Below are 26,516 nucleotides of genomic sequence, written 5' to 3' on the forward strand. Positions count from 1 at the left end.
TACCAAGTCTATCTAGAAGCAATGAGAACTCTAAAGGTGGTCCCCAACTCTGCAGATGAAGTCAGATTTGGGGCTTAGGGTGAACCTGCTCAAGAGCAGTGATACAGGTTACATCTTCCTCTTTCGCTCTGGAGGGAAGTCTACTAGATCAGTCCTCCATGGGTTTTTCTCTCTGTTTTTCTCTTCCTGAATTTCCCCCCTTTTCATATCTCTTGCACCCAAAAAGGATACTTATTTAATAACTATAAAGGGCAGATGATCTATTTGTTCCTTATGGCTCCAGTTCAGACAATCAGGGCTAAGTTCAGAGTTCCCTTAGCCTGTTTTTTACCTGGCTTTTAAATGCTTTTGGTCTAGACCTTACAGAGTAAACCTTAGGTCCATTATTACCCAAGTCTTCCGTGAATGGAAGGTTTGCAAACTGATCCTGTTTAAAGACATCATGGCTGCTTTTTATTTCCACAAGCCTTGTTTTTTCTTTTTTTCGGAAGAATTGTTGGCCTTTAGGATTCTTGAAATTCTTCCACATGCAGTTACTCTGAAAGCAAGCATTTAAAGGCTTAAATGTTAATGCTGAAGTATGTTTAGAGTGAAAATTGGGAATGCAAGCTCATGTAGATTTGTTTCTTATCAGTTTACTCTTTTACTGAGTTTCAGCAAGTTGTGTTTACTTGGATTTCCTACTGGTAAGAAGTAAATCTAGGATAATTTCTTTTCTGGTTAGAGTTTTTGCTGCTCTAGATAACTAAGTATAAAGTCTCTTGGGGTAATTCATGTTTAGTGGTGTTTGCCCCTCTGTTAAATATTTTTTTGATAGGTTAATTTATTGGACTCCAACGATGAAGAAACTATTGGTGGATATTTCAGACCTTTGTCCCATTATCTCCTTTCCTTGAATATTCTCAGAATTTCTCTCTCCCTCACTCAACATTTAAGCAGTTTTGAGTTCCTCTAATTCTACTTTCACGATATATACTACACAACGCCTTCTTTCCATTTTTTTCAGACTCTTCTCTTTAGGGCCTCATTCACTCTTGCCTGGGTTCTCTTTCCAGGCTCTCAGATGCCAATTTGCTCTCCACACTGCTGCCTCTGTTATTTACTTAAAATAGAGCTCCGGGCAGGTCATTTCCCTCCTCAGAAACCTTCAGTGGCCCCCCAGTGCCTATAGGATAAAGAACAAAATCCTTGGCATAATGTTCAAAGGCCTTTCACCTCTGCCTTTTTTTTACTTTTTTTTTTTTTTTTTTTACGGTACGCGGGCCTCTCACTGTTGTGGCCTCTTCCGTTGTGGAGCACAGGCTCCGGACGTGCAGGCTCAGCAGCCATGGCTCACGGGCCCAGCCACTCCGCGGCATGTGGGATCTTCCCAGACTGGGGCACGAACCCGTGTCCCCTGCATCGGCAGGCGAACTGTCAACCACTGTGCCACCAGGGAAGCCCCCTTTTCTTACTTTCTTAGTTTCTCCTTTCATTCTATCCATCTCTGTACCCAGTGTCAAATTCCTATTAAAATATCTACAAATGGCTTATTAGAGAGTTTGTTTCATTCTGTCTTGGTGCTAAATTATGTGCTCACAATCAGTCATAAGTATTTAGGGCAAGGATGTGTTTTATTTATTTTGATCTTCTTAGAGACTGTACAACCAGTGTTCACAATATATTAGAGAGGGATCCATGAAATGTAATTCACTGTGATAATTGCTATATTAACAGTTTGAACAAAATGCTATGGGAACCCAGAGGGGAGAAAAATTAATATTGCTTGGAAGGGTTCAGGATGAATTCACAGGTGAACTAATATCTGAGCTGGACTTTGAAGGATAAGTAGGATTTTTACAGGTAGAGAAACTGAATGAATAAATAAATGAATATTCTCTCTAAGCCTCATATTTTATAATTAGATTCTAACACCTGTGGGTAGATCCCTTGTGTGTCGCTTCCCATGTCTGGAGCAGTCCACATTTCTCTATTCGGCTGAAACAAATGTTTCTCAGGTGGAATATATTATTTCTAAAGTCAGTCTAGTTTATCCAATAACTTCAACTTAGCCCTTCAATTCTGGAGCTTAGTTGTGGATTACCAATTCAACTATTTTATCATTGCATACTTAACCTAAGTATTTAGCCGTAATCCTCAGCAAAGCTGAAAAAAAAAGACACTCTGCTTCTTTGACCATCTACTGACAAAGTCCAATGAAGCCCAGGTATTTCTTGGAATATTTGTATCAACACATAATAGCTGTGATGCATCACAATGTAAACATTTGTATGTTAGAACTTTGCCCTGCAATTATCTAGCCTCTTTTAACCACTTTAGGAAATTGGGGTTGGAGTAAAGAGATATCAGCTGTCGGGTATAGCAGGCAGAGGAGAAAGAGTGATGTGTTAGGTGACATTCCTTCCTTTTCCCCTCTATCAGCTAAGAAAGCAAAAGGATAATTTATTTCTAGATACCTGTACAGAACTCTAGCTTAGCACCTGTCACAATGCGAGTTTGTTTACTTACAGGTCATCTCCCTCATCAGGCTGAGAGTAAACTTCTCATATTCGTCTCTGTAAAAATCTTCGTGTTTCCTGTATCTAGCATAGTTCCAGGAGCCCATTTGTGGAAAGAGGGAAGAATGGATTTAATTAATATGGAGGAGTGATTTTTCATCTTTTCCAGGTTATGGATTTCTTTTTAAGAAAGCTTATGAATGTTAAAGACTTTCATCCCAAAGAAAGAGATGTATGTAGGTACACAGTTGCAAAAATTTGTATACAAGTTTAGGGAGATCACAGATGTCTTGAAGGACATGAACCTCAGGTTAAAACTCCATGAATTGAGAGAGGGTAATGGCAAATTGTAAAACCACTTCTAATTTGTACTCTTGGTCAAACTAATATTACAGCTGAGGTAGGGCTACTAGACTCAATATATATTATAATTAGATATGGAAAGAGCACCATGGCAAACATAGGTGGTGGTATCAAGACCAGTGTGAATAAGAACTTGTGCAGTTTGCATAAGTCTAACCCGCCTACTGTTGGGATGGGATGACCTAGAGATGTCTTCCGTTCTTTGTTTAATTCACTCAGGGGTTTCTATTTTCCCATTAAAATTTCTCCTCCCTAATCCACCCTTTGAATCCCTCTGGCATTTACCTCCTTTCCCACCGCTAAGTCCGCTGGATTCAAACTGATTGCACTGTATCTCAGGACTTGCAATCATTCTAGATCTTGAGAGACTTTTGTTTCCATGAGACTTCAAATGAAAACTCCGACTCAGACCAACCAACTCATAAAGTGCCAAAGTACTTCATCAAAGTGAATTAGATGCTTGATTATCAGATTTGGGCACTTTGAAAGATATAAGAGGTGAAACTCAATGGCAAAACTATGGAAACAAATTTCGTCTTCAGAAATATTTGCTAGAACACGTTCTAAGGGTGAAAATTGACACATAGACACAATCAAATAAGAATTTGGTTACAATTTCAGCACAAATTTAGTCACTGCTATTTCCCACCACTATCAATTCTCCATTTTAAAAATTTATTTATTTATTTATTTATTTTTGGCTGCGTTGGGTTTTCATTGCTGCGCGCAGCCTTTCTCTAGTTGCAGTGAGCAGGGGCTGCTCTTTGTTGCGGTGTGCAGGCTTCTCATTGCGGGGGCTTCTCTTGTTGCGGAGCACAGGCTCTAGGCACGTAGGCTTCAGTAGTTGTGGCTTGTGGACTCAGGAGTTGTGGCCTGCGGGCTCTAGAGCGCAGGCTCAGTAGTTGTGGCACATGGGCTTAGTTGCTCCACGGCATGTGGGATCTTCCCAGACCAGGGCTCGAACCCGTGTCCCCTGCCTTGGCAGGTGGATTCTTAACCACTGCACCACCAGGGAAGTTCCAATTCTCCATTATTAAGGAGTGTTCCCAAGGTGGGGCAAAGATAATTTGTGGTCTAAACGTTTTTTTGGTCTGTGACTCGAATCTCTCTAGAAATTTTCCTTTCAGGTTTTGTGTTTGTTTAGCAGGTTCTCTACAATGTACATGTGACTAAAATTATTTCAACAGCCTTAACTGTATTACGATGATGAAGATTCTGTAGATCTTGTGACAACACATTCCTCTGTTCTGTATGAGTTTGTTTAATTCCTTTTCAGTGGTTGATATTTGAACCTCTTTCATTGAGAGCAGATCCAGCTACACAATTCACTAAGGGCCTAAACAGGTCCAGGAGGGGTTAAAGAACATACCATCAATATAAGAACTGCCACTCTATTGCATAATTTACACAACCTTGTAGTTGAATCTGGGCTTCTTGTGACTTTTTAATAAAATAGCTACGGAATGTGATACAACAATTGGGAAGTAACGTAAAGAAATTCTACAAACTACTAAATTTGCTTTATGCTTTGTTCCATGACTCCATTGTAATTTTCAGTGAGAGGAAATTTCCAAAGTTTATATGCTTAAAGTTTTACTTTTCGTTGTGCATAAAGTTTTATGAAGGTATACGATTTGGTGATAGGGTGGTTTTTAAAATATAAAATAAGACTATTTCTAATATCATATAGAAGGGGAAGCAGATGAGATATTTATGACCAGAGAAGGAAATATCATTGGAACTTGAGGTAGCATGTAATTTACTAAAGACACAATGATCAGATAGTTATTTTTGGTAACCCTGAATATTAGGAAGATCATATTGTATTTTGTGATCAGAGCAGAGCAAACACTGTTTACTAATGAATTTATGTGTGTTTTCAGTCACTGAAAATTTAAGTACAAACTGAAAATCTGGGTCTCTATGCTATTGTGAAGCAAGACCATGAAAACTATCCATTTCAGCACTTTTTCCAAAAAATGTATATCTGTAAAAGGATGGGAGGCGGAGTTAACCAGTGAATTTTCAAATATTCATTTAGATATAATCACTGCTTAATGCAGGGCTTGATGGAGTGGGGCCTGAGCTTAAAGAATCCCTGGAATTCACAGTCTAGGTCAAGTCACTCTTTGGGAGACCCCTATTCACTTTGCTCTTACTTAATCAGGGGAAATCTGATTAACATAAAAAACAAAGCATCAGTCCTGGGGAAAAAGAAAATCACAAAAGGGCAGAGAAGTGTTGAGGGAAAGGGGAAGGAAGAGGCTTTGCCAATTCTTGACTTGTTAATTAGAGTCAGAACAGCAATGGGGATTTCCTATACCCTAAGTTTGTTGAATGATTACATAGGTCTGGGGAAGAGGGATACACTCAGAGTGACTCACCCCATTTTTTTTTTTTTTTTTTGTATTGGGGTTTTGCCTGGTGCATTGCACTTTCCTCTCCTCACATTATATATTGACTAATGGAGGGGGGAGGTCTCCAACAGGTGTTTACACCTACTCAGATTCAAAAGCTTTGGCCTAGGCCTTAGCCCGTTGGGCAATGTGGGGTTTGAATCTTCCCCTCTTAAATGAGTGGGACTCAGACCAGTTTTGAAGGGACTTCCGTTGGGACTTGTTACAACAGCATACAGTGGTGATGTAGACTTGAGGACAGTTTCTTGTTCTGCTTTGCCATCTTGGGGTGGGTCTGAAAAGCTTTCTTACCTCTGACAGGAAGAAAATGTTCACAGGGTTGATTACTATACAGAATGCAGTAAAGAGAATTGGGCAACCTGACTCAGATGTTCAGATGGAAAGATAGGTAGAGTCTGATGACACAAGTTTAAATTCTAGGTCTGCGGGTAAAGCTTTGCAGAGGGACCCACCCCAGAGACATCTGCACAGGGGCCTCCTTTGCTGAGAGCTTCTCCCCCATCCCCGCCACTCCAAGTCCAGATGAACTGCTCAAATTCCTAGGGGAAAGGCTCTATAAATTGTGTGTGTGTATACATATGTATGCATAACACTAATTTTTAAGCTTTGTAACTATCTTTGTAGATAAAATAAGAGAAACTAAACCAACTCAAATAGCTTAAAAATGTTGCCCCAGTGACCGCTGGCATCAATATTCTACACAAGATTAAAATTCCCAAGTAGCATACCCTGCACTCCAATTGATATTTTAATAACTTGATTAAAAATTTCTCGTAAGTCTATTAGAGTCAGGAAACGGTCTGCTGTGTAGGTGAAGATTTTCAGTTTTTGCAACGGAAACTTTTGGCTGCCATGAACAGAATAGCAAAAACTCAAATGTGTTCTTCCCCCATCCTTGCCTAGTCCAAAGGTAAAAAAATGAAAACCGTTTGGAAGAATGGTTTTTAAGTTTGCTTTTTTCCTCTACAACAGTCACGTGGGTTAATATGATTCAATTTTTAAATCGACTTTTATCTCCCACACCGAATAAACCCGGCCATCCCAGCACAATCAGAAAGACTTAAAAAAAAAATTTTTTTTCAGCCCCTAAAGGTTGGGGGAGGGGGGAGAGAAAAAAGGGGAAGGGGAAAGGGTACTTTAATGAAAAAACAACCAATAACGCGAGGTCTTCAGGATATGGTCCGTCATTTCCTAATTAAGAAATGAGTTTGACAGCCTTTTGACCAACTCAATTCAGACATCGCTATGCAAACCCCAAACGGGTGGTGACTGTGCAAGCGTCGACACTCTATTCCCCTGCGAGACCCCAAGCCTGCCCACCCAGGACGTTCCGGCTCTGGGGTCTTTCCCCTCTTCTCGCAGACGCCTCGGCTCCCCCCCTCCCCAGGTCTATCTCCTCCTACGCTCAGCTCGGCGCTGGGCTGGCCGCCTTCGGCTCGCCGCCACCAGGTCGGTGCAAATACCTTTTCCCTCCCCGGGGCCCCAGGCGCGGACACCTCCCAGCCTCCCTCCCTCCCTGCCGGCGGGGACCTTTCCCAGCTCGGGAACAGCAGCCCCAGGCCGCTGTTCGCAGGAAGCGAAGCCCTTGTTGATGCTGTTCCGTGGTACGCCGCTCCGCCCTCCGGCGCCGCCCGGGCTCTTCCCCGCTCTGGGGCGCCCCCCTTCCGCGCCTGCGCAGTGCCCCGCGGGAGGCGGGGCTCAGATTCCTGTCAGCGGCGGCGGCGGCGGCGGTGGCGGCAGCGACCGTCAGTTTTCGCTGAGGAGAAGCACGAAACGGACCCGTTGGCTCTCCCCCTCCCTTTCCCCGCCCTGAACCCCCCTCCTGGCTCGCCGAAAATTAGTCTCCGTGGAGTTTCCCCTCCACCCCGACGCCGTTTCCTCGGTCCTCGGCTCAGTGGAAGTCACTGCCCTCGAGGAGGAGGCAGCGGCAGCCGCCCTCGCCTGCCGCCCCCGGTTCGGTGCCCGCGGTCCCGGAGAGGAGGTGCCGCCGCCACCGCCGCTCCCCCCCTCCCGCTGCCCTCGGGCCGGGCTGGGTCGAGCTGCGATGCCCTCGGACTTCATCTCATTGCTCAGCGCGGACCTAGACCTGGAGTCGCCCAAGTCCCTGTACTCGCGAGGTGAGTCAGGCTGGGGGCTGGGGCGTGGGGGCGGGGAGGCCCAGCCCCGCGGAGCCGGAGGGGTCCCGGTCGGGGGCGGCTGCCGAGCCCCTGCCGGGATGGCCTGTCTTGGGGGGTGGGGAGAGGCCGAGGAGGTCGGGGGTTGGTGGAAGGGGCCAGGGAGGAGTGGCGGCCCCTCCCCCGCGGAGCCGCCGGCCGCACGGGGCCCAAATGCCGTCGGCCCCCGGGTCTCTGCGGACCCGGTGGCTCTGAGCGCTCCTCGGCGGTCGGGCCCCGCCACCCTCCTCGAGCGGCCGGCCCTGGCCTCCCCGGCTCGGGGATCACCCCGGACTGGGCCCCGCGCTGGGGCCGCCGCGATCCGGCTGCTGCGGCTCCTCTTACCAGGACCATCGTCCCCGGCAAAGTTGCCCCCAAACGGGTGGCATAGCCTGGAGCGGGTTCTGGGTTCAGGGTCACCATTTTTCTTCCTCTCCAGGTTGTTTGTGCGCCGTCTTTCTGCCCCCCTCTCTCTCCGGCCTAGTCCACTCCCTCCCCTTGTTGGGACGGCCCCCCTCGACCAGGCGTCCTTCTTTCCTCGTCATCTTTTGGCTGGAAAGAGCCCGAATTTTCTTTCCTTTTCTTTCTTTGTTTTTTTCCTCTCTTTGCACTTCTGTGGCATTCTAATTACTTACTTCTGCCTCTGTTTTACAAAGAGAGGGGTGCTCTCCCTGAATTAGTTTTATTCCTCTCCTGTCCCAGGGGTACCGGCTCAGGCACAGTCGCTGCCCTTTGAGAATTTTCTCTTTCGTTGCCGTTCCAGGGCTCCTTGCAGGGAGGGGGCATCGGACACAGTTTCCCGTTTTAAAACTCTTTTGGCTAAGACCTGAAGGGGATTCCCGGGATATAAAATATTAACACTTGAGCTGATCGCTACTGGGGTTAAATTCCTATACTGGACACCACAAGAATGTGTTAGAACAGGTTCCTTGTGCAAGGGCCATCAAACCAAAATGCTCCCACTGCACTCTTAGTCACTTTTTAAATCACTGGGAGGGGGCAAAAGACATAACTGGGCTATTTTACCATGTTAAAAAAAACATTGTGTGCCATTGTGAACCTCCTTCCTGAGAAATTCAGGGTTTCTTTGGTTTTTGATTTGATGTATCCATCCGCTGATTCCACCCCCTGCTAAAAGGGGTCTTCAGCTTCACATTCATGTATTTAAAATCGTTGAAGTGAATCAGAGTGAGGTGGTTTTCTCTGGAAGGTGCTGGACTTTATAGACTGACGATTGAGTTTGTACACAGAGTCCTACTTAGTAACTGTAGCCATTGTCTGTCGCTCTGATGACTTTAGTTGGCAGTCACTATCCTGAAATAGTTTGGAAATATTGTAGTTTTGAGTGTCAGAAAGGAAGAGACGATATCTAGAGGTGATTCTTAGAGGAGGGCTAATGTGGTACAGTTGGGTGCTAAGAATAGTCAAAACATTAACACCATTTGTGCAGTAATCATCAGATAATTTTCCATGAAACAAATGCTTTATGAAAATCTAAGTTTAGTATAGAGACCAGTGTAGAGGCAATTCAGCCTTCTTTTGCGAGAATATATTCACAAATAGGGACTTCAGCTCTTAAAATTACGTGACAATTATATAAGAGATGTATGCTATCCTTGGCTTTTTTTTTTTTTAAGTCATTCAGCATAAAAAGTACTTAATGCTTTTTGTGTTTTTCAGATTCTCTGAAGTTACACCCATCACAGAATTTTCATAGAGCTGGACTATTGGAAGGTCAGCAAAGTGCCATTTTAAAGCATATTGTGTGAGTATGCAAAGGCTTTCTCTGAAATGGAGTTTAAATGAGAAAGTGTTAAACTTTGCAAACTCATACAATCTAGTTTTCTCCTAAAGAGCCTGATCCTTCTTTTAGAGCAGCTGAATGTTTTAGTGGATTTTGTTACTGTGTTTGATGTCCTTGTTAGCTATTTTATCTGTTTCGAGAAGCTTTGGGAAAAAACCCCACAAAACTATTAAAAATTATGTGTTGGGTATTCTACTGTAGAATTCCATATCTTGATTCTAGTTTTTACAAAACAAACTGAATATGAAAAGGCTCAAACATTAAGATCATGAACATAACTAAAAGAGTGACACCAAACACATATTTAGTTTGGAAAGTCAGAATTTAGAACTTTCATATGCTGAGCATTTCAGAATGGCATATTAATTATTTATTACAGAAGCATTGATGTCATTACTCTTGCATCATTTTTAAGGATAAGGAAAGCCAAGTAATAGAGATGATGATTGAGCTATGCTTAGAAAAAAGGGTTTTAGAAAGTTCTGGAAATGTTAGAATGTGTAGCATAATTTAAACAGCTGACGATTACTTTAGAAAACATTATTCTGTGTTGTTTTTAGCATTTTAAGACAAAAAAAGGACTACTTGTTGTTTTTGCAGTTTTTGAAGTGATTTCACGTATGTCATTTTTGAATCATGTAATCCTGGGAACTGGACAGCAAGGATATTAATTTTCCTATTATAAAGATGAGTAACCTGAGGCTGAAATTAAGAGACTTGGGGGAAAAAAAATCATACGGTAGTAGAAACAAACAGTGCTTTTGTGTTGTAGTTGGTGCTCTTTACCCAAAGCCAGGCTGCCACTGTAAAATATATATGTAACCAGTAACATAAGCATTTTATGGTCCACTTAAAAAAGGCCCTCAATATTTAAGTTCGACTTGAGTGTAGGTGTCAAGGGAAAAAGTGGGTTTTGTAATTAAGCTTAAATTTGAATACCAATTAGCTACTTGTGACCTTTAGCTCTGTGACCTTGGGCAAGTGATTTTACCTCTCTAAACTTTAATGTTCTTTTATAAAAATGTATATAATATCTTAAATTTAGTGAGCTAATGTGTATGAAAATGCCTAGTATAGTGTCTGGCTTAATAAATTTTTTTTCCTTTAGTATCAGCTAAATTGTTTTAACTAATTTAAAGCATATAAAAGTTCTCAGATTAATTATTGATTATATTTATACTTATAAAAAGTCCATAGGTATATATATACCTGTGGTATATATTAGTATGAAAATCAACTACACTTTGAGGCAAGGAATTTTTAGAAGTGTTTCTTAGTGAAGTAGATTTGTTGTTTCTATTTGTATTGTTCAATTTGTGACCATGTTGTGGAGTTATATTTGTCTGTACGAAAACTCATCCATTTTCTGGGCAGCAAACCAGAGTGTTATAATCATAGAGATTATCAGGCAGGAGAAAGATAAGAAAAAAAAAAACGAGTGTTAATTATTTAAGCAAATATTTTTAACAAGTTGATGGAAATGCAGGCAACAATCTAGTATGTATATTTACATGTTTATGCCAAAATACTTTCACTAATTTTTCATTTTGGTTGCGAGGATACTCAGTTATTTAAAGTAATACCACCCTTTATTGATTATATATAAGTTGTAAAATGTATAAGTATCAAGTATGTCATGTTCTCATATCTTTGATACAAGGTATCATAAGAAAGTTGTTTGCTTGTGTGATGAAAGGATTTAATCTATGTACCCTATTTCTATTTTCAACCTTTTATTATGGACATTTTAAAGAATACACAGAAGTGGAGAGAATAAAATGATGAACACATCATTTTGTTTATTTATGGGTTTATGGGTTTATTTATTTATTTATGGGTTTGGTGGTACCCATCACCAAACTTTAATAGCTATCAAAGTATGTCTACTCTTGTTTTTTTAATCCTCTCTCCTCCCCCCAAGCTGTATTATTTTAAAGCAAATACCAGACATCATAATCATTTCATGTATAAATACTTTTGTATTATAGTGATATTTTTTATATTACTTTTTAAAATACTGTATTCCAGGAAATACAAAAAATTCTTATTTCAGCAAGATATTGTACAGCAGGAGGCTACTGCTCCTAGTGTATAAGAGCAATCTGTGCTAAGTTTGTAGGTTATGTGGTCAGACTTGGGTTCAAATCCTTGTTTGACGTTTGTGTGTGACCTCAGCTTAGTCATTTAATCTTTCTGTGCTTCAATTTTCTCTTTTTTAAATGGGGGCAATAATATCTTCATCAGAGGTGTTGTTAAGATTATTTGAGGCAAATTCGTGTAAAGCATTTAACTTGGTGTATAGTAAGCTCTATAAATGTTAGCTAAATTTGAAAAATTAAATTTAAAATTTTAAAAATTTAAACAGCCATCTATATAGTTCCTACTATGTGCCAGGAACTTTACAAATATGAACTCACTGAATTCTCATAACAGCTGTTTGAGATTGTTACTATTACCCCATTTCACAGATGAGGAAGCTAAGGAGGCATAGGGAGTTTCAGTAACTTACCTAGAGTCACACAGCTGGTAAGTTGTAGAGCCAAGATTCCAGCTCAGGTAGTCTCACTTCAGAATCTGTTATCTTAAGTACCATACTGTACTGACTCCCTACGATATATAATATGAAGTATTGTCTAGTAATATTTATGTATGTATGCTTTACATCAATAGTCTAGGTTTCTTTTTTCCTTTTTTTTTTAACAAAGTATTTTTTAACGGTTTAATCCCCCCCGCCACCGCGTTGGGTCTTCGTTGCTGCGTGCATGCTTTCTCTAGTTGTGGCAAGTGGGGGCTACACTTCATTGTGGTGCGCGGGCTTCTCATTGTGGTGGCTTCTCTTGTTGTGGAGCACGAACTCTAGGCACGCAGGCTCAGCAGTTGTGGCACACAGGCTTAGTTGTTCCGTGGCATGTGGGATCTTCCCCGACCAGGGATCGGACCCGTGTCCCCTGCATTGGCAGGCAGATTCTTAACTACTGTGCCACCAGGGAAGTCCAGGAGTCTAGATTTCTATCTAATAAGTAAAAAACTCAGCCCAGTGTGAAGGGAATTTAATTATTATCATACAATTTGTTAAATTTTTTAGAGAACGTAGGTTTTACAAATTAAAAGTTTTTTGTTTTTTTTTTTTTTTTTTTTTTTAAGGAAGACAAGGTTGGAAAACCTACAGTTGGGTATTTAGCTTCAAAAATAGATTTAAAATCTCTTTACTATTCAGTTCGCATTTATCTTTCATATCAACGCTGATCCTTCTACTCCCTCTCCCCCTTTTCAAGAATAGGAAATTAGGGCTTCCCTGGTGGTGCAGTGGTTGGGAGTCCGTCTGCTGGTGCAGGGGGTGCAGGTTCGTGCCCCGGTCTGGGGGGATCCCGCATGCCGTGGAGTGGCTGGGCCCATGAGTCGTGGCTGCTGGGCCTGCGCGTCTGGAGCCTGTGCTCCACGACGGGAGAGGCCGCAGCAGTGAGAGGCCCGCGTACCACACACACACACACAAAAAAAGAATAGGAAATTAGTTTCTTATTTTTTACTTGAGATATAGTTGACATATTACATTATGTTAGTTTCAGATTCACAACAGTGATTTGATACTTATATATATTGAGAAGTGATCACCATAATGAGTCTAGTTAACATCCGTCACCCTGCATAGTTCTGCTAATACCGTTTTATTTAATTTGGTGATTGCCTGACAATGGGAAAAGAGTCTAGCTATTTAATGTAATGATATGTAGCCATTAAAATAATGTTTCTGGTGACCCCATAATTACATGTGAAACTCCTAATAAAATAAGTAAATAAAAGATATTGTTGCAATTATATTAAAAATAGCTTGCATAGAAAAAAATCCTGGACAAAAGTATATACTACAGATTTTTACTTTTTGATTCTATTTTTGCGTTTTCCCTACCTCTTTAAAGAAGGTAGTTTGTATATATTTTTTAAAAAATAAAATGGTTTACACTTACAGTGTTCAGACTTTAAGGCTAGGGTTCTTCTTTGGAGGACCTGGAAAAAATGTTCAACTACAGGGAAAAAAAAGGTGCCATTTCTTACACTTTCTGTATTAAAAAATGTTGATTTTGGCATATATAGTTTGCTATATAAAAACTGAGATTAAAAATTAAGCTAAATAAGCAAATAATAAGAGGTCATTCTAGAAGTACCTATAGAGATGTAAGATAAGATGGTAGAAAAATCAGATAAAACAGGAAAAATAATATAAGCAAATTGGAAGAAGTAAAGTATAAAAACAATGGATTAAAATTTTTAAATGCTTTTAAAAGTGAATTAAGAAATTACATATGGATCAAATTAAAAGAAAATATGAAATATTACATTGAGTAAGGGGAAAATAACCTTTTTTTTAACTACTCTCAATCTGTTTGATATTGTACCATGCATAATTTTACTTTATAGTTCAAAAATGAAAATCCTAAAAATAGTAACAGTTTTTTTACTGATTTTATGGAATATTTCTGAATTGCCATTAAGCCTGATTTATTTCTTTCCTAGGGCCTGTGTTCGTAAGGTAGTTAGGCCATTAACTCTTTTTTTTTTTTCATAAATTTATTTTATTTATTTATTTATTTTTGGCTGCGTTGGGTCTTCGTTGCTGTACTCGGGCTTTCTCTAGTTGCGGCGAGTGGGGGCCACTCTTCATCGTGGTGCGCGGGCCTCTCACTGTCGCGGCCTCTCTTGTTGTGGAGCACAGGCTCCAGACACTCAGGCACAGTAGTTGTGGCTCACAGGCCCAGTTGCTCCGCGGCATGTGGGATCTTCCCAGACCAGGGCTCGATCCTGTGTCCCCTGCATTGGCAGGCAGATTCTCAACCACTGCGCCACCAGGGAAGCCCCAGGCCATTAACTCTTACATGATGAAATGTATGAAGATATCTTACTGGAAAGGACTTTTTGAAAGTATTTAACATTAAAAGTAATCTATTGGATTCTTTTCTTGTTTAGTATCTGGTATTCTCTATTGCTCCATACCTAATAAACTAAAAATATTATTGAGGAAATAATTATGGAAATGAATTTCAAACATATGACAGAATCATACCTAGTTCCTGCCAACTTTTTGTTTCTAGGATCCATCTCTCTCTGATTTCCTATCATTTGTTTTTGTGTCTTCCTAAACTCTGCTTTTTTAATTTTTATTTTTATTCAATACTGGAATTCTATTGCTTGTTACAATAAGATGATAGAAATTCATATTTAATCAGATGGTCCTTGGTCTGCTCTTGATTCATTCTTGACTCTACTGTATTTATTCCAGGAGTCCCCTAAAACTTGAAAATGGTAGTACAGATAAACATTTCTTATTGTGGTCAATGTTATATATAAAAATAACCACTTTTTATTAGAAAAAGTTGACCCATCAGATTATTTTCTATTAAGAATAACAGGTAATTAGAAAAAAATAAAGATCAAATTAATCTGAGATACCAGTTGGGCCTGATTATGTAGTGACAGGATAATTCTGCTAACTTTATGAGAAGTAAAAGACTTTCTTCAATAGATATGTTGCTTGTTATCTTACGCTCTTTTCTTGTTGCTAAGATTTTATTTCAAGTTACATGAAAGAGAGTCACATCTTTTATTTCCTGTTGCCTTAATAAAAATCAAGGTTAAAAAACTAATGAGGTATATACACTAATTATAAACATGTATTTGAATGAAAAGGTAGAAATAGTCTATGGATTAACTACAGGTAATGATTTCAGCTTCCAAATGTAAATAAAACCTGATGTTGTGATGAAGGATCTACATATTTGATGGTTTGAACTAAAGATGTGATACATGAGATTTTTCAGTTACTTTTATTTATTCTTAATAACTTAAAAATAGATTTTTTCTCTTGCTTTTATTTTTAATATTTATTTGATAAGTAGGTACTGATTATTACTGCTGGCCAGCCATGAATCCTTATCATTTCTTTCCCATTCAGAAATGTTATTATTAGTCCTTTAGTAAATTTGGTAGTTGGTTTTGAAGGTGAGACAAGAACAGAAAAGTTACTAATAAATAGTGAGCCAAGTTGATTACTCTTATCTTTATAAATTTAGTTTTAGTTTTAAAAAATCTATGTAAAGCGGTCTTTGTAGGACATGTCAAAAGAAAGTGTTGGTAAAGAGAATAAAGAATAATAAATTCAGTGTAATAATTGAAGTCATTTTTTGAGCAATTTGTGTGTACCAGCATTTTACAGATATTTTCCACGTTTAATCCTCAGAAAAGTCCTGTGAGATAGTATCAGTATCCCTGTTTCATAAACGAGGAAACTGAGGTACAGAGGGATTCACTGATTTTCTTAAGGTTACATAGCTAGTGGATGAGGCTGGTATTTGAAACTTGACTATTTTACCCCAGAGTTTTGAGTTTATACTTACTTTCTTACAATACAAACATTTGATAATTGGCATTTACACTTCAGGCCCTAAAAAGATTACACCACTGTTCAGATGGTATATAAAGAGTACTTTGTGTAGATTTCTTTAGCTTAACAGTTCCCATAAAGTAAGGAGAGAAATTCTATAAGCCACACAAAAAATCAGTAAAGATTATGATGATAACCCTTTTTAGGAATATTTTAGCACTCAAAATTAGCAAATCATTTCCTGGCTTTGGTGCGTGTCTTTAAGATTTAGCTGAAGCACACTGCTGGTTGAACCACCTCTGTTTTGACTGTTGATGGTGCTCAAAAGTGAAAAGGAAGGGCAAGCCACCACCTAAGGAGAACTGCTTTAAAAACGGAAGATGCCATGGGGCTCTTGATTTCTTTGGCAGTAGTTTTATGGAAGCATAGAAGTCATTGCACCCTATTTCTGCTGGTATGTTTCAGAGCGTAACTAAACCTGAGAAGAGATGAGTAACAGAAAAAGCAGTACTCATAGAGCATTGGGAGTTAGTTCTATTTATTGTCGTGGTTGGTGTTTGTTTTTGAACTTCCTGGAAATTCTGTTAGGCAGTAGAAAATTTGCGTTTTAATTCTAGTTAAGCCTTGAGACCATGTGGAAAATCGTGTAAGCATTCCTTTTCTTCAGCAGAGACATTGTCATCAGTCTTGCTTACCTAAGAGTTGTGAGGAAGAATAACTGAGATAATGTTAGAGGATTTTGAAAACTATGAAATGCTCTACGAATAGTGATATTTTGCATAGGGCCCTATTAATTTACTTTGGTTCTTCTTTCCACTGTCTGTCTCTTTTTTTCCCCCAATCTTCCCATTCTACCCATGTCTCCATTTTCTCATGGAACTCTCTACATTTTGCTTGTTGGTTCTGCTGTTCTTGTATCCTTTCTTTCCTCTCTCTTTTAGAAAAACAAACCATCCTTATAGAGGTACACAGGTACACCCATTTCAAGTGTTCCTTGAGTTTTTAACAGGTGTATGCATTTGTGTAATCACTACAGACAAGATACAGAACATTTCAGTCATTCCGTTAAGCTACCTCTTGATCTTTTGTAGTAAATTCTGCCCACTCCAGCCCCTCAGGAAAACTGATGTTTTTCCTTACCAAAGATTAGTTTTGCCTTTCTTTAGAATTTTGTTTAAGTGGATTTATACAGTACACACTATATTTACAGTATACAGTGTGTACTCTTTTCTCTTTAACTTTTGTTGTTCAACCACCATAACCTTCTAGAAAGGAAAACTAGTTTTTTAAAGGACATAAAGTTAATAAGGCATTTTTTATTCTCTTATATATTCCTATATTCTATAATGTAGCCAAGTGTAGTTTTTTAGAGATGATTTTTTTATGCTTATTTGCAAGGTTACTTAGTCATAATATTATTATAGTTATAGTATTACATAGTAATATTATAATAATAATATTATTATTATTCATTCACTCAAAGTGAATTCAGCCATATATCCTGGCCACATATTGCTTATAGTTTAGTAAAAGAGATTGTATGTAAATAAACAGTGTTAACACAGAGTTTTAAAGGGTTTTGTAATTCAATCTGGAATGAAGAATGAAGTTAATATGAAGTTCCTATTTGTTAATAGGAAAATACTTTTGTGCGAAGTATACCTGAGCATATAGTTTGCCCCTATACTTAATAACTGTAAAATGAAGTTTAAAACTTTAAACTTTCTTTTTAAAATAGTTTTAGTCTTCAGAGGGTTATAGAGCTGAAGAGTATGTAGGTAGGGGGTATGTACTTATTTGTACTTTGATTATTTCTGTAGGTTAAGCATAAATTAGGTAAAAACAATATGAGCTTTCTGTCCCATGTGAGTACTCTCTTGTGCTTAACTGTAAAAATACTACTGTAAATGCTAATTAATGATAAATTAATGTTCACAAGTTATAAATTTATAACTTGTGAACATTATAGGCTCAATTTATAAGTGCCTAGATAATGGGCAGTTATAAGTACTTTAGAAACACTGTAAATCAAAAATTTACTTGAGTAAGTTTTTATAAAATTGTATTGTGACCTCCAAGACTTTTTTCTATATTCCTTTTTCATTTTTATTGTTAGGTCATACTCTCTAGACTATTAGGCTAATGTAGAGTGAATGAATGGGAAATATAAACATATAGTTGAATTTTATAATTTTAAAATTATTTTTGAAGAACTTTTCATTTTCTTAGTTTATTTTTACCTATAATGTTGAGTACAGGATGGAAATTTATATATAATACTTGAATAACATGCTTTGGATAAAATTACTACTTAATTCCTTTAAAAAACTCATTGCTTAAAAAAAAACTGGGTAATGAAGTAGTTGAAGAACAGAAAGTAATTAGTTAACCAAATTACTACTCTGTTATGGTAAACATAAATAACATGTTTATAGTATATAGTAAATAAAAACTAAAAAATAACTTTCTTGAGAATGTTTTTCAATCAAACTTCACAAGAATGGATAGAATCAACACTGTAAATTCTGCACAGAAAAAATAATTTAGTGCATAGTGAATTGCAAACAAATAAACAGAAGAGTTGAAATAGAAGAATATGAAGTTTTTCTTAGAAATTAAAAGTGGTAGAGATAATAATAAGTAAATCAAAGTCCCACTTATTTATCTGACTTGTGAATAGAAACCCAGTTTCAAAAACACGCATTACTTAATAGCTGTGTGATTTTAGGCAAGTTACTTAACCTTTCTTCACTCAGTTTGTTCTTCTATAAAGTGGAGATAGTAGACTCATATATTTGTTTTGAGGATTGGATGAGTTAATATTTCTAAAGAACTTGGAATAATGCTTGGCACATAGTAAGCACTATATAAGTATTGGTTAAATAAGTAAAATAAAATTTATATCTACAGGTAAGTTATTTGGCAAACATACTTACTCAAGATGTAACAAGAAACCAGGATTTTATTACTATGCATAAGCTTCTGAACACGCAAATCAGATGTTCCTAAATTTATATACTAAGGTTTAGGCATTCACAGCACTATGTTGTGCAGGATTCATCTTCCTAAAATACAAATCTAATCATATTGCTTACTTAAAAATCCTGTAATGGTGTCCATGGGCTTTAGGGTGAAATCCACATTCTTAAAGACTTGGTTCCTGATTATCTTTTTATTTTAATTGAGGTGAAATTCATAGAACATAAGTTTATCATTTTAACAGTTTAAAACTTTTTTTTAATTTTTAATTTTTGGTTGCGTTGGGTCTTCGTTGCTGCGTGCGGGCTTTCTCTAGTTGCGGTGAGTGGGGGCTACTCTTCGTGAGGTGCGTGGGCTTCTCGTTGCAGTGGCTTCTCTTGTTGTGGAGCACCGGCTCCAGGCGTGTGGGCTTCATTTGTTGCAGCACACAGGCTCAGTAGTTGTGGCACGCAGGCCCTAGAGTGCACGGGCTTCAGTAGTTGCAGCTCATGGGCTCAGTAGTTGCGGCATGCGGGCTCTAGAGCGCAGGCTCAGCAGTTGTGGCACATGGGCTTAGTTACTTCACGACATGTGGGATCTTCCTGGACCAGGGATTGAACCCATGTCCCCTGCATTGGCACGTGGATTCTTAACCACTGCGCCACTAGGGAAGTCCTCATTTTAACAGTTTTAAAGTGTATAATTCAGTGAGTTATAGTCCATTTACAGTGTTGTGTAACCAGCACCAGTATATAATTCCAGAACATTTTCATCACCCCAAAAAGAAACCCCTTACTCATTTAGCAGTCATTCCCCATTCCTTCCCACATCCCCAGCTCCTGGTAGCCACTCATCTGCTTTTTGTTTCTATGAATTTGCCTATTCTAGACATTTCATATAAAAGAAATCATATAATATGTGGTCTTTTGTGACTTCTTGTTTCACTTAGCATAACGTTTTCAAGGTTCATTCATGTTGTAGCATGTATCAGTATTTCATTTCTTTTTATGGGTGGATAATATTCCATTAGATGGATACATACTACTATGTTTATCCATTCATTTATTAGTTGATAGACATTTGGGTTATTTTGGCTATTATGCACATTTGTGTACAAGTTTTTGGGTGTACAGGCGTTTCATTTCTCTGGGTATATACCTAGGAGTGGAATTGCTGGATCATATGGTAACTGTATATTTAACTTTTGGAGGAACTGCCAAACTGCTTTCTGCAGTGGCTGCACCATTTCACATTTTCAGCAGCAATGTTTGAGGGTTCTGATTTCTCCACATTCTTGTCAACACTTACTCTTAGCTTTTTGATTATAGCTATCTCTAGTTGGGTATGAAGCAGTCTCCTGTGGTTTTGATTTATATTTACCTAATGACTAATGATGTTGAGCATCTTTTCATATGTTTATTGGCCATTAATATATCTTCTTTGGAGAAATGTCTGTTCAAGGCTTGGCTCATTTTAAAATTGAATTATTTGTCTTTTCATTGTTGAATTGTAAGAGTTCTTTATATATTCTTTATACAAGTCCTTTATTAGATATATGATTTGCCAAAATTTTCTCCTGTTCTGTGAGCTGTCTTTTCACTTTCTTGGTAGTGTCTTTTGATGCACAAATGTTTTTAATTTTCTCGAAGTCTACTTTATCTTTTTTGTTGTTGTTGCTTATGCTTTGTGTCATATTTAAGAAACTGCTGCCTAATCCAAGGTCACAAATATTTACACCTGTGTTTTCTTCTGGGAGTTTAATATTCTTGGCTCTTACATTTAGGTCTTTGATCCATTTTGAGTTAATTTTTGTCTGTGGTGTGCAGCCTGTGGTGTGTCATTCTTTTGCATGTGTATATCCAATTGCCCCCAGTACTATTTGTTGAAAAGACTATTGTTTCCCTTTGAATGGTCTTGGCAACCTTGTTGAAAATCAGTTGACTATAGGCATATGGGTTTATTTCTGGATTCTCAGTTCTTTTCTATTCATCTATATGTCTATTCTTATGCTACTAACGCACTGTCTTGATTACTGTAGCTTTGAAATTGGGAAGAGTGAGTCTTCCAATTTTGTTCTTCTTTTATAAGATTGTTTTGGTTATTCAGGATCCATTGAATTTCCATTTGAATTTTAGGATCAGCTTCTCAATATCTGCAAAAAGGAGAGCTGTGATTTTAATAGGGATTGCATTGAATCTGTAGGTCAGTTTGAGGAGCATTGCCATCTTAATAGTATTCAGTCTTATCCTCTATGAACATGGGATGTGTTTCCTTTAATTTAGGTCTTTAATTTCTTTCAACAGTGTTTTGTAGTTTTCAGAGTATAAGTTTTACACTTTTTAAACATTTAAGTATTTTATTCTTTTTAATCATTGTTTTTAAGTGTTAATAAAATTATGGAAATAATTTGGAGAAAGGTCTCTCAAAACTTAGGAGAGCTTTAGTATTTTTTTTTAATAAGTTTATTTTATTTATTTATTTTTGGCTGTGTTGGGTCTTCGTTGCTGTGCGCGGGCTTTCTCTAGTTGTGTTGAGTGGGGGCTACTCTTCGTTGTGGTGCGTGGGGTTCTCACTGCAGTGGCTTCTTTTGTTGCGGAGCACAGGCTCTAGGCACGCAGGCCTCAGTAGTTGTGTCTCGTGGGCTCTAGAGCACAGGCTCAGTAGTTGTGGCTCGCGGGCTCTAGAGCACAGGCTCAGTAGTTGTGGCCCACGGGCTTAGTTGCTCCGCGGCATGTGGGATCTTCCCTGACCAGGGCTCGAACCCGTGTCCCCTGCATTGGCAGGTGGATTCTTAACCACTGTGCCACCAGGCAAGCCCAAGCTTTGGTAATAAAGTACTAGATCATGCGTGTGTTCAGGAAATGAAACCGAAACCACAATAAGGTAATTGTACAATATTAGAATCAGCCATGGAATTAAAGCCGCAGTAAACCATAAAGAACATTTAGTAAAGTCCAGTTTTGTTTAAAAAGTTATACTGGATGGTATTTTTCTCAAGGACAGGGACTATACCTCACATTCTCTTAGCATCTGGCACAAGCGCTTATATCCAAAAGGTGCTTGAATGAATGAATACCACATCCAGAAAAGAAGGAAGGAATAATATTGGAAGTGTGAAATGATTGTGCTCTAGTTATATACAACCATGTAGAAAGCTTTAATTGGAATAATAATTGGATTAAAATGATTATAGGTGGAAACCTAGACCTTTAAAAAATTGGAGCTATTTAATTAGTAAAGACAAAGGTTTAGGTAATTCAGATGCAAATGGAGGTGGATTTGTTCACTAAATCTGGAATACTCAAATAAGAAGGTTCTCTTGAAGCTTGACCACCTTCACCCATTTAATTCACAGCCCTCACCTTCCCTGCCCCCACAACCCCCAATCTGTTCTCTGTATCTTTTAGTTCAATTTTGAAGAAAATAATTTTTTGATTACTCATGTAAGTGATATCATATAGTATTTGTCTTTCTCTGACTTATTTCACTTAGCATAATGCCCTCAAGGTCCATTCATGTGTTAAATGGCAAGATTTCCTTCTTTTTTATGGCTGAGTAATATTCTTGTGTGTGCGCACATGCGTGTGTGTGTGTGTGTGTATCACATCTTTATCCATTCATTTGTTAGTGGACACTTCGGTTGTTTCCTTGTTTTGACTGTTGTAAATAATGCTGCAGTGAAAATGAGGGTGCAGATATCTTTTCAAGACAGTGATTTTGTTTTCTTAAGGTAAATACCTAGAAGTGGAATTGCTGGATCATGTAGTTCTATTTTTAGTTTTCTGATGAATCTTCATACTATTTTCTGTAGTGGCTGCACCTGATTGGCATTCTTGAGCACAGGAATTGATTATATTTAAATAAAAACATGTCAGTTAAATGAGAGAAACACTTAGGTGACTGGCTATAAACAAATACAATATGAAGAGTCTGACTATACTTCATTTTATTGATTAGGACAACTATTTCTGTATATTTAGTTTAGTAGCAGCAAAATACTGCTTGTGCTATTAAACATATTTGTTATATTTAAGAATATATTGACTTTAATATATTGCTAAACATAAATGTTTTAAAATAAAAGCACTGATGCAATAAAAATATGTTAAATATTGATAAGGATATAAAAAGATTTTTCAACATCATTAGTCATTGGGGAAATGCAAAGCAAAACCACAGTGAGATACCACTTCACACCTACTAGGATGGCTATAATCAAAAAGACAGATAATAATAAGTGTTGGCAAGGATGTGGAGAAATCACCTCACACACTGCTGGTGGGAATGTAAAACAGTGCAGCCACTTTGGAAAATAATCTGATAGTTCCTCAAAGGGTTAAACATAGAGTTACCATATCCAGCAATCTCACTTCTAGATACATACCCAAGAGAAATGAAAACATCTGTATACATAAAATATACATGTATATTTGTATACGTATGTTCAGAGCAGCATTGTTCATAATAGCCAGAGTATGGAAACAACCCAAATGTCCATCAACTAATGAATGAATGGATAAACAAAATGTAGTATATCCATTTAATGGAATAATATTTGGCCATAAAAAGGAATCAGTTACTGATACATGCTGGAACATGGATGAATCTTGACAGTATGCTTAGTGGATGAAGCCAATCATGAAAGACCACATACTGTATGATTCCATTTATATGAAATCTACAGAATAGACAAATCTAGAGAGGCAGAAAGTAGATTAGTAGTTCCTGGGGTGGAGGGGAGTGAGGGGGATTATAGTTAAAGGGCTCGGGGTTTCTTTTGAGAGTGATACAAATATTCTAAAATGTATTGTGATGATGGTTGCACAACTCTGAGTGTACTAAAAGCTAAGTGTCCACCAACAGATGAATGGATAAATAAAATGTGGTATATACATACAGTGGAATATTATTCATCCTTAAAAAGGAATGAAATTCTGATATCATCTTACAACATGGATTAACCTTGAAAACGTATGCTAATTGAAATAAGCCAGATACAGAAGGACAAATATTATAAGTTTCCATGAGGTATCTAGAATAGAGACAGAAAGTGGAATAGTGGTCACCAGGGACTATGGGGAGAGGGCAATGAGGAGTTATTCTTCAATAGGTACAGAGTTTATGTTTGAGGCAATGAAAACGTTCTGGAAGTGAATACTAGTGGTGATTGTTGTACAACATTGTGAATGAACTTAATGCCATTGAATTGTAGACTTAAAAAAATGGCTACAGTAGTAAGTTTTATGTATATTTTACCACACACACAAAATGTTAAAAAAACAAAAAAATAATTTTAAGACTCTGAGATATACTAACTTTTTTTATAAAGTTATTGAGACAGAGGTAATTGTGTGGTGGCACATGGAAGGGAGACTTTTTTCAGTTTCCCATTTAACACAGTATATTTTAGTTGTCTAAATCATCTAAATGTGCTTTAAATGTAGATAGGGTGATCAAATACTGAGTGTGCTACATCTTGAATAATCAAAAAATTTTGATGAGCAAGATTAGACAACAGATGACTGAAAAATTCATGAAGTAGATTAACCTTGTTTAGTCTGGAAATTTTTTTGACTATTAATATGCATGGTTGATTCATTTTGTTGATTTCCTGAAAGCAAATGTTTAATAGTAGCAAGAGGATTGCAGTTTTCTAATAAATGTCACAGAATTGTGACAGTGAACTAGGAGGAAGAAAAACTGCATAAGTGAAGTGAGATACACTTCTGTAGCAGTGGAAGCTATAAACCCTACTGTCTTGAAACGTTCTCTTTGTATTTGTATTATTAATTAGACATTAGTAGAGGATAATGAGGACCCTGGATAACTGCTAGATTTTTTTTTTCATTTTCTTAATGGTATCTTTTATTTATTTATTTATTTTAACTTTTTGTCTTAGAGTATAGTTGATTAACAATGTTGTGTTAGTTTCAGGTGTACAGCAAAGTGATTCATGTATACATATACATGCATCTATTTCACATACTGCTAGATTAAATATAGGTATAACTGTATTCATCAGAGTTCCTGAGTAAGAGGCATTGCTGGCTAGTTTAGTATTTGTTTTGTGTGAACATGAAAGTGCTTAATTTATTTTTCTTTGATTTGTTATGGTCCTCAACTACTAAAGTATTTTCTGTTTAAAAGGATGTTTTCTTAAATTATTGCCACAGCTCAAGTTTTAAGTTTGAGAATAAGTGAGAGAACTTGAACATGATTCAATGTTGAACATCACTTCAGTTTAGTGAAGTTAAATTTATCTTGACCAGTACTCGTATGTTTACTGGTAAAGGCATATTAATCTGTGTATGAGTAGGCTTTATGAATAAATAATGTTTTAGGTATAAATTAGGCACTTTGGTAATTTATACGATAATTTTTGTAGACTGACTAGTGCTCTTACCGAGTACTAATTGCATCATAGATTCCTCGAGTACCCTATAAGCTTAATATTTCCCCTAATAATAGAAACCAACTTACTCCTAAGAATACTTAAGATTAGGTCTGTAATCACGGTTGCCTTTACTCATGTGTTGGAATTACAATGGGCTGTTTGAGATGGCAAACTTCAGAGGAGAGATGGCTGCTAATTCTAAAAATAGAAAGGTAACCTAGAGCTGAAAGATAGCTACCGAGTCATTGTGTTCTCACCATACTTGTTTGCTTATTTGTGTGAACCCAAAGTGCATTTTCCCTTAAATTTAGATGCGCTTTGTTCTCCTATACATCTATACTAGTATTTCTTGAACTTGTTAGGGCTTTTCAGAAACATCAACTGTCAACCAACATAGAAACAAATTATATTTTGGAATCTCCCAAATCAAATAGATTTAAAAGTGAAATTTAGCAGTCGTTTATTATGTGAGCAAAATAAAACAGAAAAAGTGAACTATGAGAAGTAAGGTCTTTTGGAAAAATCATTGTAGTTTGGACCCTATAATATTGCCCAGAAGAGAGCATATCCATTGGATATGCCACTTTAGAGGGAAATTGGTGGGAAAAAAGGTTCTAGGCCTTCTTCCATTAAGAACTATTTGAATATTCACCACTGTCTAGTTCTGGAACAAAGATAGACCAGAGCATTACAGGGAGGGTCCTTCCCAGTGTGTTGGACCTCTTCTTTTCCTGCTTCCTTTTTAGTAGGATATTGTTCATCTACTTGTCCATAAATTGCATATTGCAGAGATCATGGATTGTAGTAAGCATAGCTCTTCATAAAGGGACTGGATGGTGTGTCCTGTGAGAACAGTACCTTTGTAACAACCAAATGTGGATGTGCTATAATAGGACGGATAAGCAAATCCACATTTGGATTGCTAAAAAGCCTTAAATGTAGATGAAGCTTCAACTTGGAAATTCAACTTGGAAATTCAGAGGATAAAAAATAAGAGAGTAAAAAAGTTTTATGAGTTAAAATAGCTTTAAATAGACAGTAAAAAGCAATATCCCTAATTCTGGTATTCAACTAAGATTGACTAGAAACTTCAGGATGGTTCAAATCTCTCCTTTGAGTATTCAGGGTAAGGCTCTTGAATTCCAAATCCAGGAAATAAAAGAGAAGTGTCTTTTTTCTTTCTTTTTTTTTTTGGAGCTGCAGCAGGAAGGGTTTGTTTTTGATACTTTGTTACTTTGTTTTTCATTATTCTCTCTCTGTGTATTTTGTCTTTCATCATAGGTGACTCTGACACCCCAGATATCTAAAGAGCTCCTTACTTTGACATTTGTATGTCTTCTTGGTGCAGATTTTAACGAGTGCTAAATACCAGGTGACTTAATACAAGTATTCTGAATGAACCAGTAAATTGACAAATCTTGTTTTAGGCAATTAGGTGATGATATACAACAGAATGGTTTCCTGATAATTTTAGGTTTGAGCATTTATTAAAAACCAAAAAACCATATTAGTCAAAGTTCAGGATTTTTCAGGAGAGGTGTTTCACATTACAG

The 26,516-nt window shown here is 37.6% G+C and overlaps 1 protein-coding gene across 5 annotated transcripts in view; it reads left to right on the plus strand.

Annotated features, from left to right (window-relative positions):
* The first annotated feature begins 7,043 nt into the window (after positions 1 to 7,043).
* Positions 7,044 to 26,516, plus strand: part of NFAT5 (nuclear factor of activated T cells 5) — a 131,860-nt gene continuing 112,387 nt past the window's right edge. For 3 of the 5 annotated variants that reach the window (XM_022583313.3, XM_089902380.1, XM_022583314.3), the window contains exons 1-2: positions 7,044 to 7,395; positions 9,112 to 9,165. In XM_022583313.3, coding sequence (XP_022439021.1) covers positions 7,323 to 7,395; positions 9,112 to 9,165 — 127 coding nt within the window. In that variant the 5' untranslated portion in view covers positions 7,044 to 7,322. The remainder of the gene's footprint in view (positions 7,396 to 9,111; positions 9,166 to 26,516) is intronic. The other 2 variants (XM_022583315.2, XM_022583317.3) reach the window with 1 other exon arrangement.

The sequence above is a fragment of the Delphinapterus leucas genome, chromosome 20, assembly GCF_059928025.1.
Source record: "Delphinapterus leucas isolate spDelLeu-1000000601 "Yukka" chromosome 20, BTC_Dleu_Yukka2, whole genome shotgun sequence".
In the NCBI taxonomy this organism is placed as follows: Eukaryota; Metazoa; Chordata; class Mammalia; order Artiodactyla; family Monodontidae; genus Delphinapterus; species Delphinapterus leucas.